This window comes from Hyaena hyaena, unplaced genomic scaffold, assembly GCF_003009895.1.
Source record: "Hyaena hyaena isolate Hyena2069 unplaced genomic scaffold, ASM300989v1 scaffold_90, whole genome shotgun sequence".
Classification (NCBI taxonomy): Eukaryota; Metazoa; Chordata; class Mammalia; order Carnivora; family Hyaenidae; genus Hyaena; species Hyaena hyaena.
In genome coordinates, this window is record NW_024080722.1 from 345,233 (window position 1) to 359,842 (window position 14,610).

Genomic DNA, 14,610 nt, shown 5'->3' on the forward strand with positions numbered 1-14,610 from the left:
GTTCTCTCCTTATGGGTCCCAGTTTCCTTATCTGCACTCTGAGATAATAATTTCCTCCCTGCTCACCTTACAGCCTTGCCTTGAGAGTCCAGCCAGGTAATGGGACTCTGGAGCCTCAAGAGGGATTGTTAACGTGGCCATAGCGGTCCTCCAACCCCAGGGCCTGACATGCCCCAGTATGTCTTCTCTAGCCCAGAGCATCTCCGGGCTTTGGAGCGCTCCCAGGTCTGCTCCTGTGGAGCTGCCCCAAACCCACTCACCCTGGGGTTTCCCTAACCCCCAGGAGTCAAGGTCAAGAGAAGCCAGTTGCAACTCAAGCTCTCCTCTCTTGCTGGGTGGTTCTGGGCAAGTCCTCGCCCCACACTGAGCCCCATTTTCTTTCTTGTCTTTTTTTTTTTTAAATGTTTTATTTATTTCTAGGAGAGAGAGAGAGAGAGAGAGAGAGACAGCATGAACAGGGGAGGGTCAGAGAGAGAGGGAGTCACAGACTCTGAAACAGGCTCCAGGCTCTGAGCTGGCAGTCAGCACAGAGCCCGACGCGGGGCTCGAACCCACGAACCGCGAGATCATGACCTAAGTTAAAGTCGGACGCTTAACCGACTAAGCCACCCAGGTGCCCCCTGAACCCCATTTTCTTAGGCTTAAAAGGGAGAATTTGGCCCAAGTGATTCCCGAAGTCCCTTCCAACAGAAAACTCACAGTCTGTGAGCACTCAGTTTGCCTCAACCAGGCCCTGTGGGTCTGGGGCTGTTGGGGACCCCTGGGGAATTGGAGTCCTTGGTTTTTTAAATGGTCTGTGTTTAACCCTTTAAACACCAAACCCTTTCAGTTTTGCTGGGAGTCTTGGCTTCTCAAGTACATCTCAGTGAATTTGGCTTTTTAACAGAATGATTCTGCAAAGTGGTTTTAAATTGTTCTGTGAGGTGTCGGTGCCCCAGAAGAGCTCCGAAGGGTTTTCCTGCTTCCTCCTCGGGCTTCAGGCTGTCACTTCCTACACTGCAGCTTGCATGGCCGTGGCGCCCTGTCTCTCCCTTCTGTTTGCTGGCTGTACTGTGCTGTGTGATGGTCTGAAAATCAGCTCGCCAAGTTGTCAGCCGCGTGTGTAGAGTAAGAGTATATAGGTGAGAGCGAGGCCGCAAGAGGCTGGCCTCACTCACAGACATACACTTCAGGGCACGAACTTTGGGATCTGCCTTTGAGCTTCTCACTCGCCTCCTAGTTCTCAGTAGTGTTCTAAACAGAGAGAGGAAGTGGTAAGGTGTTCGGGTTCGGACAGGGGAGAGATTTCTCTACTCCATGATTTTTGCAGGGGAATTGCCGTATCAGTCTTTACCCTGAATCTCTCCTCTCTTGCTGCAAACACATGCCCGAGGCTTCACCCCATTTCTTGAGTTCCAGAACTGTGCCCTTCCCACCAAGCTCCTGCTTGTTCATACATGCAGTGTCCTCTGCATGGGATCCAGGAATTCCTCTCTCTCTCTCTCTCTCTCTGTCTCTCTCTCTCCCTGCCACCTTGAAGGCTCTACCCAAGCCTGTCACCTCCTGGCTACCTCACGGAAGCCGTGGGAGCGGCCCTGAACCCTCCCAGGAGCAGAGAGCTGCATTGTCCCAGCGCCTACCCCCTGCTTCACACGTACGTCACGCTCAGCGACTGGTCTGTGTGGATGACGCCTCTGCCAAGTTGAAATCCTCTGTGCTAAGACTGCCTTTGGGTCTCCAGCACCCAGTGCGATGCCTGGCACGTGGTAGGGACTCGATGAAGGTTGCGAGAATGAATGAACAAACAAATGACTAAGTTGACTCCCTTTTTGGGGCTGAATAATGCCACTCTCATAATGTGTATATTGAAATCTTAACCCCTGGTGACTCAGAATATGACCTTATTTGGAGACGGGTTTTTATAGAGGTAATCAAGTTAAAATGAGGTCATTAGGGTGGGCCCTAATCCTATAGGACCAGTGTCCTCACAAGGAGAGGACATTCGGACACAGGGCTACACAGAGAGGAGACAGTGGAGACCCAGGGAGAACATGGCCATCTACGTACCAAGGAGACGGGCCTGGAGCACCAGCCGAGGACAAGCAGCGTGTCTGCGTGTCTGTTCCCCATTACAGGCGCTCTGACTAGCTGAAGAAATCTGTGACTGGATGGACAAACAAATGTAGAGATAAGTAGAGACAACCGCCATTGAAATGAAAAATGACTTCATTAGTTATTTCAATATTTTATGAATGTTCAGTGCAGCACTGTCAAAACGGGAGATGAATCTCTCTTCATTGCTCATGAAGCACCAGCACGTGGTGGGATCTTTCCCAAGGACTAATTAATGACTCTGTGTGGTGAGCTCGGCGGGCAGAGTCTCCAACCTGGAGACAAGGTGGTCTACAGGCGGGCATTACGATGGCTGAGCTGGCACTGCTCTTAGCTGAGTCCCTGTCTGCTGCCTCACACTCTCTTTCTTTCTTCCTCCCTCCCTCCCTCCCTCCTCCTATCTCCCTCCCTCCCTCTCTCTCTCTCTCCCTCTCTCTCTCTCTCTCTTTCTATTTTGAGAGAGAATTCATGCACATGCATGAGTTGAGGAGGAAAAGAAAAAGAGAGAGAGAGAGAGAGAGAGAGAGAGAGAATCCCAAGCAGGCTCCATGCTTAGCTCAGAGCCTCATGCGGGGCCCGATCCCAAGGCCCTGGGATTGCAACCTGAGCCCCAAATAAAGAGTCAGACCCTCAACTGACAGAGTCACCCAGGTGCCCCAACACCTTAGAAGAGAGAAACAAAGGGTCTGCTTAACTGTCAGAACCCGGAGGAGCCATAAAGTCACCTCTTCCAGTCTTCTCATTTTACAGATGGGAAAACGGAGGCTGTTAGAGGGGATGGAATTCTCTGGGTCTCGTGGCTACTGTGGGAGAATCTGGGACTGGAATCCAAGCCACCTGGCACCTGGTCTCACCAGAATTCTCCTTTCTCTTGAGCAGTCCACATGCCTTATGTCTGGGTTCTAGATGCCCGTGCCTCACCTGCGTGGACAGCCCTCTTCTTCACGAGGAAAACCCCCCTCTCCCACTTTTCCTCCTTCCTTCTGTAAGACCTAGGTATCATCATCCCCATTTTACAGATGAGAATACTGATCCCCAGAAAGGTTAAGCATTTGTCAGGGTCATAGCACCAATAACCAGCAGCCCAGGAATTTTATCCCTGGCTCGCTTACTCCCTCACTCCCCACCCCTCTGTGCCTTTTCTTAATGAATCTTTACCCTTAGGCCGTAGACATTGTTTCTCCCAATTATATATAACATATTTTAAAATATCCATTTGGTTAGAAGTAATAGACTTTTCATGGCAAACCAGCTTCTATGTAAGACTCCCCAGAGAAATTTGTAGGAAGATTTAGCAGATTTCAAAGGGCTTACTTATCCTTAAAGTTTGCTACCACGTGGAAATGGTAAACAGATGACCTAGACTCGGCAGGGGGTAACTCATGGTGATTGCTTGGAAGAATCTTGAATGATCTGCAGATAACTGACTGAAGGTGGTGGTCTTTGATTAACGAAAGACCAGACTATCTCTTAGCCCATCCTGGTTTTGCACATGTCCTTTTCCTCACCCCTGGATAATCTTCTAGTAGGATCACTGAAACTAGCCTCCGTTGTTATTTCTCCACGAGCTCTGGGGAGGCAGAGAGAGCTGCTTATTCCCCTCTGGATTCCATCATCTAACACAGTCCTACTACCTGGAAGGTAATCCATAAATATCTGTGAAATAGTGAACGGGGTTTTCCTTCATTTTGGAACCACGGACATTTTTTTTCTGATATTTTTCCTCGTTGGCTGACTATTGCTCTGTAGACAGCCTCCGCGCTGACAGTGGGTCTCCTTCCGTTTCTACCTTCGGATCCATCCAAGGCACCGGATACTGAGCCAGGCGCAATGCACATGCTTCCTGGCAAATGGAACCTGAATCCTCATTCTGTGTATGCATGCCTAGTGTCTGTTGGTCTTTCTGCTAGGTCTTGGGACTCACACGAGATTGTTCCGTCTAGGAGCTCCCAGCCGGTGGGCAACTTGAGCAAATAACTCAAATATGATGAAGACCATAGCAAGTGTTAAATGAGGCACTTGTGACGAGCTATGGGAGGAAGGGTAGTTCTTTTTTCCTGGGGAAATCAGGGGAGGGTTCACAGAGAAGACAGATATTTCAAAAAAAATTATTACATAAATGAATTCTGAGCAGCTCATCTCAGTCACATTCTACATAAGAAACTCAAAAATAGAGTTCACTGTTTCGAATTCTGGCTGTTTAGGGTGCTGACTCAGATTCAGATTCATAGCTGTGAAAAGAAGAGTCTAAAAAATAATTAGAGATACAAATCTCAATGACTATTTCTTATTCATAGGAAAGAAACTGTGGGTCACTTGAAAATATTGCTTAATCTCATTACTTCTAGTTCCACACAGTCCTATGTGAAATATTTTTAAACCCATATTTGTGTTGAAATTAATACAAAAATATGTCACCCTATTTTATTGTGATCTCGGTAATTAAGTTCATGGCAACCAAGAGATTATAGATAGGAAAGCTTTGACCTGGTGACTATGATTTCATTCTGTAGCAATTTAAAAGGTTATGGCCTAAAGCAGGTTATGGAACAAGAGCCTTAAAAATGTTCATACCTGTTGACTCAGAAATTTCACTTCTGGGAATTTATGCCAAAGATATAATCAAAATTGTGAAGGATGTATTGTCTAAATATGTATATCCAAGCAGTGAAAAATCAGAGACAATTGAAATAGCCATTAGCTTGAGGGAAGTCACTTAGTCATTAAAGATTTCTATAAGGGAGGGGCGCCTACGTGGCTCAGTTGGTTGAGCATCCAACTTTGGCTCAGGTCATGATCTCGCGGTGCATGAGTTTGAGCCCTGTGTCAGGTTCTGTGCTGACAGCTCGGTGCCTGGAGCCTGCTTCGGATTCTGTGTCTCCCTCTCTCTCTCTGCCTGTTCCCTGCTCATGATGTGTCTCTCTCTCTCAAGAAAAAACATTAAAAAATAAAAAATAAAAGATTTCTATAAATAATTTTGGTGATATGACAAAATGCTTATAACACAACATCAAATAAAAAGTAGGCCACAAAATGTTGTGTATAGTATGATTTCAACTATGTGACAAAATTATGTGCATGGAATGGGAGTAGAAAGGAATTTACTGAAATAGGAAAAGCGATCATTTCTGATAGTGAGATGATGTTTGACGATTGCGTGGTCTCACCTATATATGTTTATACTTTTGTGTGTCTTCTAGAAGGAAATATGATGTTACAACATTAAAGCCGGCAATGCTAGCACGCCCACAGCTTGGACGGCCGGGTGGGAATGGCCACACGGGCCAGCACATTCTGAGTCTGAGGACCTGGGCAACATGGCCCAGAGCAGTCGCAGAGCTCTTCGAAGTGAAAGAGCATGAGCAGCCACAGCCTGGACTTGCCTGGGTCTGTAGCTGTGGGGCCATGGTGGCCGGCGGAGGGTGGGAGGCCAGGTGCCCGTCAACACGTCAACTAGTCACTGGTGGCCTCATGGTTTCGTGAGCTCAGGTCATTCCCAGCTGGTCTCAGACAGCACAAAGTAGTTGAAAAAAATGGCACCTGCTGCCCCAGAGGAAGAGCTTCACAAGGGGTTCAGTCAGACGGGCAGGGGTAAGGTCAAGGTGTCATCCTCACGGGAAACTCCTAGAACACCAAACGGGCACTGTGGCAGGAGCCCCGTTGGCTGGAATTGGCCATCTCTGTAAGAAGGGGCTTGGTAGCTGCTAGAGTCTGAGTTTCATCTTAGGTGTGAGGATTCCAGGCTTCTAGAAGAAAGAACGGTGCCGGGTGAAGACCATTGAGTTTCCACCTGCTGGGCCGGGACTGGCTCCAGGCGTGGATGGTGCTGAGCTGGCTGGTGGAGGGTCAGGACTCTGTGGGTCTCCAGCTGTGAGGGGCCGGGAGATGTCCCTCCAGATGAGCTGTATACTAAATGCGTGATAATGTCTAAAAGACAAGCAGTTGTACATGTCCCTTTGACGATCATTATTAAACATGGAAACATTTTTAGTGGCTAGTACTTTCTTCAAAGAGAAAATACTGTTTCGAAAGATGGCTCTGTCAGGAATGTGGGAATCCGAGCCGTTTATGTTTCATTTTCATACGCGGTGTGTGAAGCCAAGTCGGCTTGTATATTTAACCCACGTTATATTTGGTGTCCCTGAGCTGTGCTGGGGAAAGCAGCAAGCCCCTAGCTGCAAAATGACAGGATAAATATTGCTCCGTTCAAAGCACAGAAGAAAAACCACACCTCAGTATTTTCTTTAAATACTTTACATTTATCTAATACTCTCTATTACACCAGTGCATTTGTTCTTTGTGACAGATTTATGAAGTGTAGACATGGACAGCCCAGACAGGTTTGTGACTCCCTGTGCCCGCCACTGTTTATACCCCGGGTATGTGTGTGTGCGTGTGCATACGTGTGTGTGTGTGTGTGTGTGTGTGTGTGTAAAGTAAATGTTTTGAAACAACTTATAAAAAATAAGTATATATAATCTCATAGTATATATATATCTACTTATATTTATATAAAATATCACAATCTTTACAACAACTTGCAAGGGAGGAATTATCCCCGTTTAAAGGATGAGAAAGGATCAGACGAGCTAAGTGACTTGCCCAAAGTCACACAGCATCCAGGAGGCAGAGATGGGATTTGAACCCAAGAAGGATGCCTCAAACCCTTCCAGAAGGGCAGAGGAGGGGCTCCCCACCCCTGCAGCATGGGGCTCCGGGTGGTCATCCTTGCTCGTCCTCCAGGCCCCCTGGCTGGAGTTCAGGCACCTGCCGATTTCCTTCTGCATACTTCTCAGTGCAGCCACAGCATTTCTATTCCTACATCTGAGAAGTGTGAGTCACTCCTGTCGGGAATAATCAGAAAAAGAGGGTCTGGGCAGAGAACAAGGAAGGGGGAGAAGGGGAGGCAGAACAGAGGAGGCTGAGTGAGCTAGGGAACTGAGGGGGCAGCGCCTGGGGCTTCAGAACCGACCTCGCCCATTTGTCAGGAGGAGAGCGGGTCCCAGGGTGAGGTGGGCCATCGGGGTGGCTCCTCCTCCACGAATCAGGAAGCAGGGCCGGGGCCCCAGCGCGTAAGAGCAAGGGATGGACGTTAGGAAAGACCTCTGTATCTGAGGCCCTAACTGAAGGTGGGAACATTCCAGGCCGTTCACAGTCACAGCGTCCTGTGGCTCTGGCAGGATCCAGAAGGTAGATTCAACAACTCCTGGTTGTTAGGTTAGAGATGAGTGAACCTTCAGATGGTGGAGCACACACACGCACACGCACACACACACACGCACACACACGCGTGCGCACATGCACATGCGCCCATGCATCCAGAAATAAGGCTCAAGGTGAATGTTGTCTGCAGCAAAGCAAAACATATTCTAGACATCTTGTTCACACTGCAAGGGAGGAAGAGCCTGAAAAATATCATGGGAGCCAAGTGTGGCACCTTATTGTTCCTAAATTTGAGAGAGAGAAGATAAAGATAGGATATATTCTCTCGTCCTCTGCCTTTATTGTCGTATGTCGGTCTGAACGCAGGATTTTGGGAACGAGCTTTAGTCAATCTGTCCCCACCCGTGGTCCCACAGCGGGCCTTCTCATCATGGCCCTGCCTCCTGGCGGGATTTTGAACAGAAAGGGTTTCCATAGCTGCGCATGGGCACCTAGAGCATCGTAACGGAACCCATGTCACCCCGTGCAGGCAGGGGCGCTGCCTTACTCGTCGCACATCCCCTCTGCCCAGGACTTGGCACAAAGGAAGTACCACCCGTTTATCTTGCCTGCTGATCATGCTCGGGGCCAACGCAGAGCCGCCTCTTCCCTCCGGCTTTGTTGAAACCATTTGAGGAAATGCAGAGCCCGGATTCTTACTGCCCCCTCCCCTCCGGGGTGGCTGTGGTGTCCAGGCCCTTTGCAGGCCCTGGTGTGGGGGCGTCCTAAGCGTCCCAGCTGCTCTGTAGGTTACTTGTGTTTGCCTCGTGCCCACCAGCTTGCAAACAGTAGTTCATTATCGTTTCTGATTTCAGCTTTCCAGATATCTATATGGACAGAAAACAGAGATTCCCTCCAGTTTCTGACAGAATGCCTTCATCAGAGCTTCCCGTAGTCAGGTACTGGCCAGTTGAGTCAACATAGCTGAAATAATCTATGTCTCCTACACCTGGAGCTTCGCCTCTTGGTAGAGGTGGGCGGCGGGCGCGGGCAGAGGAATGGGGTCGCAGAAGCAGAGATGTACTTAAAACTGCCCCCAATTCTCCCTTAATGCGTGGGAAGCAGCACGGCAGAGTGCATGGGTGGGGTGGGGGGGACAAGACAGGTTTCGGCAACAGAAAGACTTGATAGGAATTCCTGTCCAGCGCTTTGTCTGCTGTGTGACTTTGGACAAATTACTTGCCTTCTCTGAGCCTCAGCTTCCTGCTCTGTGAAATGGAGATAATGGTTACCCAATTCATAGGATCACTGTGGGAGTTAGAAGTGATTTGGGGGAAAATGTGATCACAGCTGTGGTCAATCTCACATACTGCGTGCATGCACACAACAGAAAAGATAGCGAAACGAAAAGACAGACGAAATCCTGGAAAGAAAACTCCAGTACGGTAGCAGTGGCTGAAGGTGGATGGTGAAACAAAGGGTGAATTTTACCCCCTCTTTCTGTCTTTTGTGGTATCTTTAAACATTTTTTCCACGAACCTATATTGACTTCATAATTAGGAAAATAGAAAATAAAGAAGTGTAAAATAGGAAAAGAGAAATAATATGTATTAAGTACCAGGCATAAGTTGGCACTCGGTAAATGGTAGCTATTTTTACTAATTAGTCATTATGCCTAATAATAATAATTAGGCATAATGATTTCCTCTGGGACCAGAGGTTGTGAATTAGTCTGTTGGTGGCAGCTGGTGACTCCCTCGCAGTGAGAGGGAGTTCTGGGTTCACGTCCAACCGGGCCACCCCTCCCTCGCCTCCCTGGTCCTTCTGCCAATGCCTGAGTGCCAGACCCCCCACTCCGAGGGCTCCCGCTGCACCCCCCGCCCCCCCTCCCCCGGCCCAAAATCAGTCTGAGCAGAGCTCCTATGCCCCTGACAAAGGGAAGCACACTCCAGGCAGGCAGAGGTGCTCTCCATGGTGGGGCTTGTCCAAGGACAGTGGCAGCAGTCAGGGCGGGACAACGCCATCCCTCCAGTGGTGGCAGGCCAGCTATCTAGGGGGATAGAGCAAGAGGGTCAATAGTCCCTTCTAGTTCTTCTGTTTGGAGAGCAGACAAGGTCCCTGGGAGAAGAGGTTCCCAGCGCCTAAAACTCGATGCTACTTGTTGGCAGGTCACAGAAGGTACACTGTCCCCTCTCTTCACTCAAGGCATGGTGACAATACTGGTCAGGGGCCAGCCCAAGTGAGAGTTTTAGACTAACCTACCAAATTCCTTAGGGTCCCCCCAGTTTCGTCTGCCAAAAGGAAAGAGAAAGCGAGGTCCTGAACTAGCTGCATAGCCGTGAGCAAGCCAGCCGACCTCTCTAAACCTGTGTCCTCGGTGGAAAATGAGGGATCAGCACCGCTGGTCCCTGAAATCCCTGGACATTCTCAATTCCGTGACATGCTGGTAATAAACACAGTTGGTTCTGGGAAGAAAGTGGACTTGGAGGTTTTCTCTGCTCAGCGGGCAAGCTGCCAAAATGGAACGGCTGAGACAGGGAAGGACAGGAATTCTCTCTGGGGCGGACACTTACTCAGTGTGGCCCTAGAGGTGATAAACGATGGCAGGACATCAGCTGGTGGCTTCTGGAACAGTGGAAGCAGCAGGTCCTCCACCCGCGCGTGCGAGCCCTCCGTTGAATCGGTGTTGGGTGTGAAATGCCTGCCCGGTGCCAGGCACGGTGGCAGGTGTTGCACAGGCCGCGCCGTGTCCCCTCCTCGGCACCCTGCGGGAGCAGCCTTGCCATGGCTCCACAGGAGAGCCAGCTGAGACTCAAGAGCTTGGCTCCCGTTCTTCCCTTGACACTTTCTGAGTCTCAATAGCATGCTCAGCACATGGCCCCAAGAATCTGAGAGCAAACAAATGATCCTGCCCTCATGGAACCGGCAGTTTAGAAACATCTAGAGACAAGCATATGGGCAGCCATAGTACAGTGTGGAAAAGTCTTCCAAAAAGGGGGGTAAAGTAGTATTGTGAAGCAAAGCGAAGGGGTCACCCACACCCACAGAAGGGTGGGGCGAGGTGGGGGCAATGACATTCCAGGCAGAGGCCACAGCACGTGCGAAGGCCCCAGGGCTAGTATACAGCGGAAGGACCTGACAAGCTCTGTGGCCTGGCTGGAGTTTACGTGGGGATGTGGAAGGGGACAGAGCCAGCACGTGAAAGGACTTGACCGGGCCAGTAACCCTGCAGGCAGAGGGGAGTCAGTCATTTGTGGGTTCATGCACTTGGCCAATATTCAGTGAGGGCCTACTGTGTGCTGGGACTGAGGAGCCAGTGGTGAACAAAACTATCACAAATGTCTGCCTTTGTGAAGGGGTGGGGGTGGGGTGAGAGGACAGGAGAGGGGGTCATCAGTGACATAAATGAGTAAAACCTATGCTTGGAGAGAGGGGGGCAGGGCTGCGGCGAAGAATGGAGCAGGGCAGGCACTCAGAGGCCGGAGGGGAGTGGGCGCCACAGCTGTAAGCAGGGTGGCCAGGGAAGCCCTGTCAGAGAAGGGGACATTTCCACAAGCACTAGAAGGAGGTGAGGGGGAGAGCCAGGGACGGGTTCAGGGCCACGGGGTGACATGGGCAGACCTGCCGGTTGACTGTGACATAGAAGGTGTGTTGAAAGGGGAAGTTGGAAGCAAGTAGACTCGTGATGAGGCTGTTGAAATTCAGAGGACCCACCATTGAAATGACAGGTGATGGCAGCCTCGATTCTGGGGAGCAGCAGCAGAAATGGAGAGAAGTGGAGCGACCGAGGTGACAGAGGCTACTTGTCAACTGGGTCTCTGGCTCCTGACCCAGACACTGTGTGAGCATTAAATATCTTCTCTGAGTCGGGGGACAAAGCTGGGGGCTCAGTTTTGGGGTGAGAAATTGATGAGCTTGAGTGTTTTGTCCAAGCACACCCACGTTTGTACCTGCACTGCTCACAACAGCCAACAGGTGGCAGCAGCCCAATGACCAGGCAGGGACAGAAGAACGGACAAGATGTATCTGCACACAATGGAATATTATTCAGCCTTTAAAAGGAAGGACAGTCTGACACCTGCTACAGTGTGGCTGAACTTTGAGGACACTATGCAATAAGCCGGACACCAAAGGACAGATACTGTATGGTCCCACTTCCATGAGGCTCCTAGAGTGGTCAGATTCACAGAGACGGGAAGTAGGAGGGTGGCTGCCGGGGCTGGGGAGGCGGGGAATGGGGAGTTCATGTCTAACAGACACGGAGTTTCCATCCAGGAACGTGGAAAGGTTCTGGACGCGGATGGTGGCAGTTGCACAACAATGTGAATGTACTTAAGAGCACTGAACTGTACCCTTAAAAACGGTTAACGTGGTCACGTTTATGTTATGCGTACTTAATGAAAATGTTTTACAAGTTGTGTGAAGTAGTTTACCCAAAACTCACACGGCTAGCAAGTCCAGCCCAGCCCCAGGGGTCACCCTGTACCCCCGCCTCTTATTCTGAGCTCTCCCTGCCTCTCGCTCTTTGCTGGGTCCCAGACTGGCTGGGATCCCCTGGCAAAGGGACTTGGCATCTCTGGGCCTAGTTTTCCTCCTCTGTAAGGTAGGGCTGACCCTTCATGGAGTTGCTGTGAGAGTTAGATGGGCTCACAGCCATCACTTGCCTGGCCCCGAGTGAATTCTCATTACACGGCATTGCATAACATTGCTTTTATGTCAGAACCCCCCGACTTTGGTAAAACAGCTCAGACCTAACTAGAACCCGTGCCCTAGCGCTTGTGAGCTGTGTGGCTTTGGGCAGGCCACTTGCCCTGCCTGAGCCTCGGTTTCCACTTGGAACGCTAGCCCAATAATTTCTACCTGGCAGAGATGAGGGGGAAGCTAAATAAGACCTGTGTTCAAGGTCCCCGGGGGAGGGCCTGGATGCCACAGTCTCTGATAAACAGCGGCTGATCCCGTATGGACATGAGATCATAGTTACGCAGGGAAAAAATTGGCCTAGGGACATGACAAGGAAATTTCACATTCTTCTCTACTTCCGCACCAGTTTATAAGCAGATACAGCACCTCCCTTCTGGTAGTTGAGGTGTTTGTAGAATCCTGAAATTACACCTTTGTGTTGGCTTCAGGAGCAGGTCTGCATCTCATTTGTTTTACAAAGGAGATCCGTTCAGCCAAGTCTAAATAACAGTTGTGGAGCTCCCGCTTGGCCCAGTCCCAAGCGGCTGCCGGAGAGTCAGAAACGAGACAGACAGCGGCCCTGTCTGCACAGAGCTGACTGATATTAGCCGGAAGAAGCGGCAAGGATATCATCCCAGCAAACTGCACTGGGAAATGGGAAACCTGGATTCTTCCCGACCTGTAAAGCCCAAGGGCCAGGAAACCGCCGACAAATCATTGCCCGTCTCCAGGGCTCCGTCCTTGTCTACATCCGGAAGGAGAACCCCCACTGAGCTCTGTGACTTGAAGCCCTTTCCTTTCCAACTGCGTCGATTCCATTGCCCCATCTCTCTCTCTCTGGTCGCAGTCTGCGGGGCATAGGGTGTTGAGGGGAAGCTGAACCAGAGTCACCGCCTTCTGTGCCATACAGACCCGGCCTTGGGGGCTTAGAGGTCAGCCAGGAGGGGCTTGGCCCTGTGGCACCCTGGGGACTCCAGGCGCAAGATGGTGAGAAGAGGGAGGACACGGGGGCCACGCCGAGCCTGGAACGCAGAGACCTGGAGTAGGTTCTGGAGGCCAAGGCTAAAGCAAGCTAATGGGAATGGGGCATGGCTCGCTCCAGACCCTCACTGTGGGCTGGCGCTGCCCGGGTGCCCCCGCGTCCTTCAGGCCTGACTCCCAAAGAGCACCGCAGCCAGGGCAGGAGGAGGTGGCCTGCGGGAGCAGGTGCGTTTTGGGCTTCATCTGCCCACGCAGGGGGTGGGAGCCCCGCTCCTCGGATCAGATTCCTACCCCAAGGACAAAGAAGGGGAGGACCACCTACTTGGAGGAGCCTCGTTTCCCCTTTGCCTGTGGGACCGCAGGGAAAGTGTCCCGGCACCTCCCTGATGGCCGTCTTCCTTCTGGCGCTCCGTCTATCTCATGCCAAGGCACGGTCTGCTCATTGCACACGGGGTGCTGCGCCCGTGCATACTTCTCGTGGGCCGGAAGTGAGTCAAATCCAGCAAAGCTGCGTGCGGGTCCTGGGGACATTGGTATGCGCGCTCGCACAGCATTTCCTCGTCAAACGCTCTGTAGCCAACCCGAGTCGATTAACATGAGGAAGAAAAATCGCAGGTTATCAGTCGACCACTGCTGCATCCATATGCATGAAGCCGAGGGACCTGACTCCCTTGCAGAATTAAGATAACCTTTAGAGGGGACCCATTTCTGAGAGCTCGCTACCCACTCCCCCTCCCCCCCGCCTGCTCCCCGGGTGTGCCCCTACAAGCCAGAGCAAATGTTGCCTCCCGTCTGTGGCCACCAAGGAAATGGCCCGGGTCGCCCACATGCCGTCCGTGTTCTTGAAGAGTTTGATGGGCTTCTGCCACTTAAGAAATTGGTCACATTTAGAAATATTCAGCTCCGGTGAACATGTCACGGCTGCGTATAGGAAAGACATACTATTATCTCTAGAGCTTGCCTGAAACAACGGGCTTGTTCCCGAAACAGATGTTTGGTGAAACCCACCGTGACAGGCTCATCAGAGCTGGAGATGGGCCAGCACTTAGTTACCGGCCTCTCAAGGACACAGACATCCCTGCCGGCTTCTGTTCTTCCTCCACACCTGGGCTCCGGGGAGATCCTCCCCGTGGCTCCTCCTTCTGCCTCTCGGGTTCTGCAGTTGAAACATTTTACAAGCTTGATACTCTAGACAGAATCCAGTCAGCCAGGTGTGCGCTGGGGAGACGTTTCCAAGGCAATGACTCAGGATATCTTAATTTGGTTCCACTCACATTTACGGAGGGCCTATGGTGTACCCGCGGCCATCCTGGTTACCCCTAGTTATGTTACCTCACGGTTACCGGCGAGGTTGCCTGCCTCAGAATCTGAGACCCTGTGTCCCAGGGCTGCCGACACAAGCCACCTGTGGGCCTCAAGCAACAGACGTGCGTTCTCTCACCTTCGGAGGCCGGCAGTGTCAGCCGGGCCACGCTCCCACTCTCCTGAGGCTCCCGGGGCGGCTGGGCCTCACCCGTCCCTGCCTCTGTTGGCCTGCGGCCATGTCACTCCAGTCTCTGCCTCCCCCTCACACGGCCTCTTCTCGGTGTCCCTGTGTCAGATCTCGCCCTGCCTTTCCCGTCTCAGGGTCCCTGTCCCCATGTATCGAAACCCAGGATAGCCTTCTCTCAAGAGCCAGAAACCGATTACACCTGTAAAGACCCTTTCCCAAATATG

General features: G+C 51.2%; 1 protein-coding gene across 6 annotated transcripts in view; it reads left to right on the forward strand.

The window, feature by feature from the left end:
- Nucleotides 1-14,610, forward strand: part of TTLL11 (tubulin tyrosine ligase like 11) — a 238,409-nt gene that overhangs the window by 164,103 nt on the left and 59,696 nt on the right. For 5 of the 6 annotated variants that reach the window (XM_039234674.1, XM_039234676.1, XM_039234677.1 and 2 more), the window contains exon 7: nucleotides 8,109-8,192. The exons of the other annotated variant lie outside the window; for it this stretch is intronic. In XM_039234674.1, the coding sequence (XP_039090605.1) occupies nucleotides 8,109-8,192 (84 nt within the window). The remainder of the gene's footprint in view (nucleotides 1-8,108; nucleotides 8,193-14,610) is intronic. 6 annotated transcript variants of the gene reach the window in all.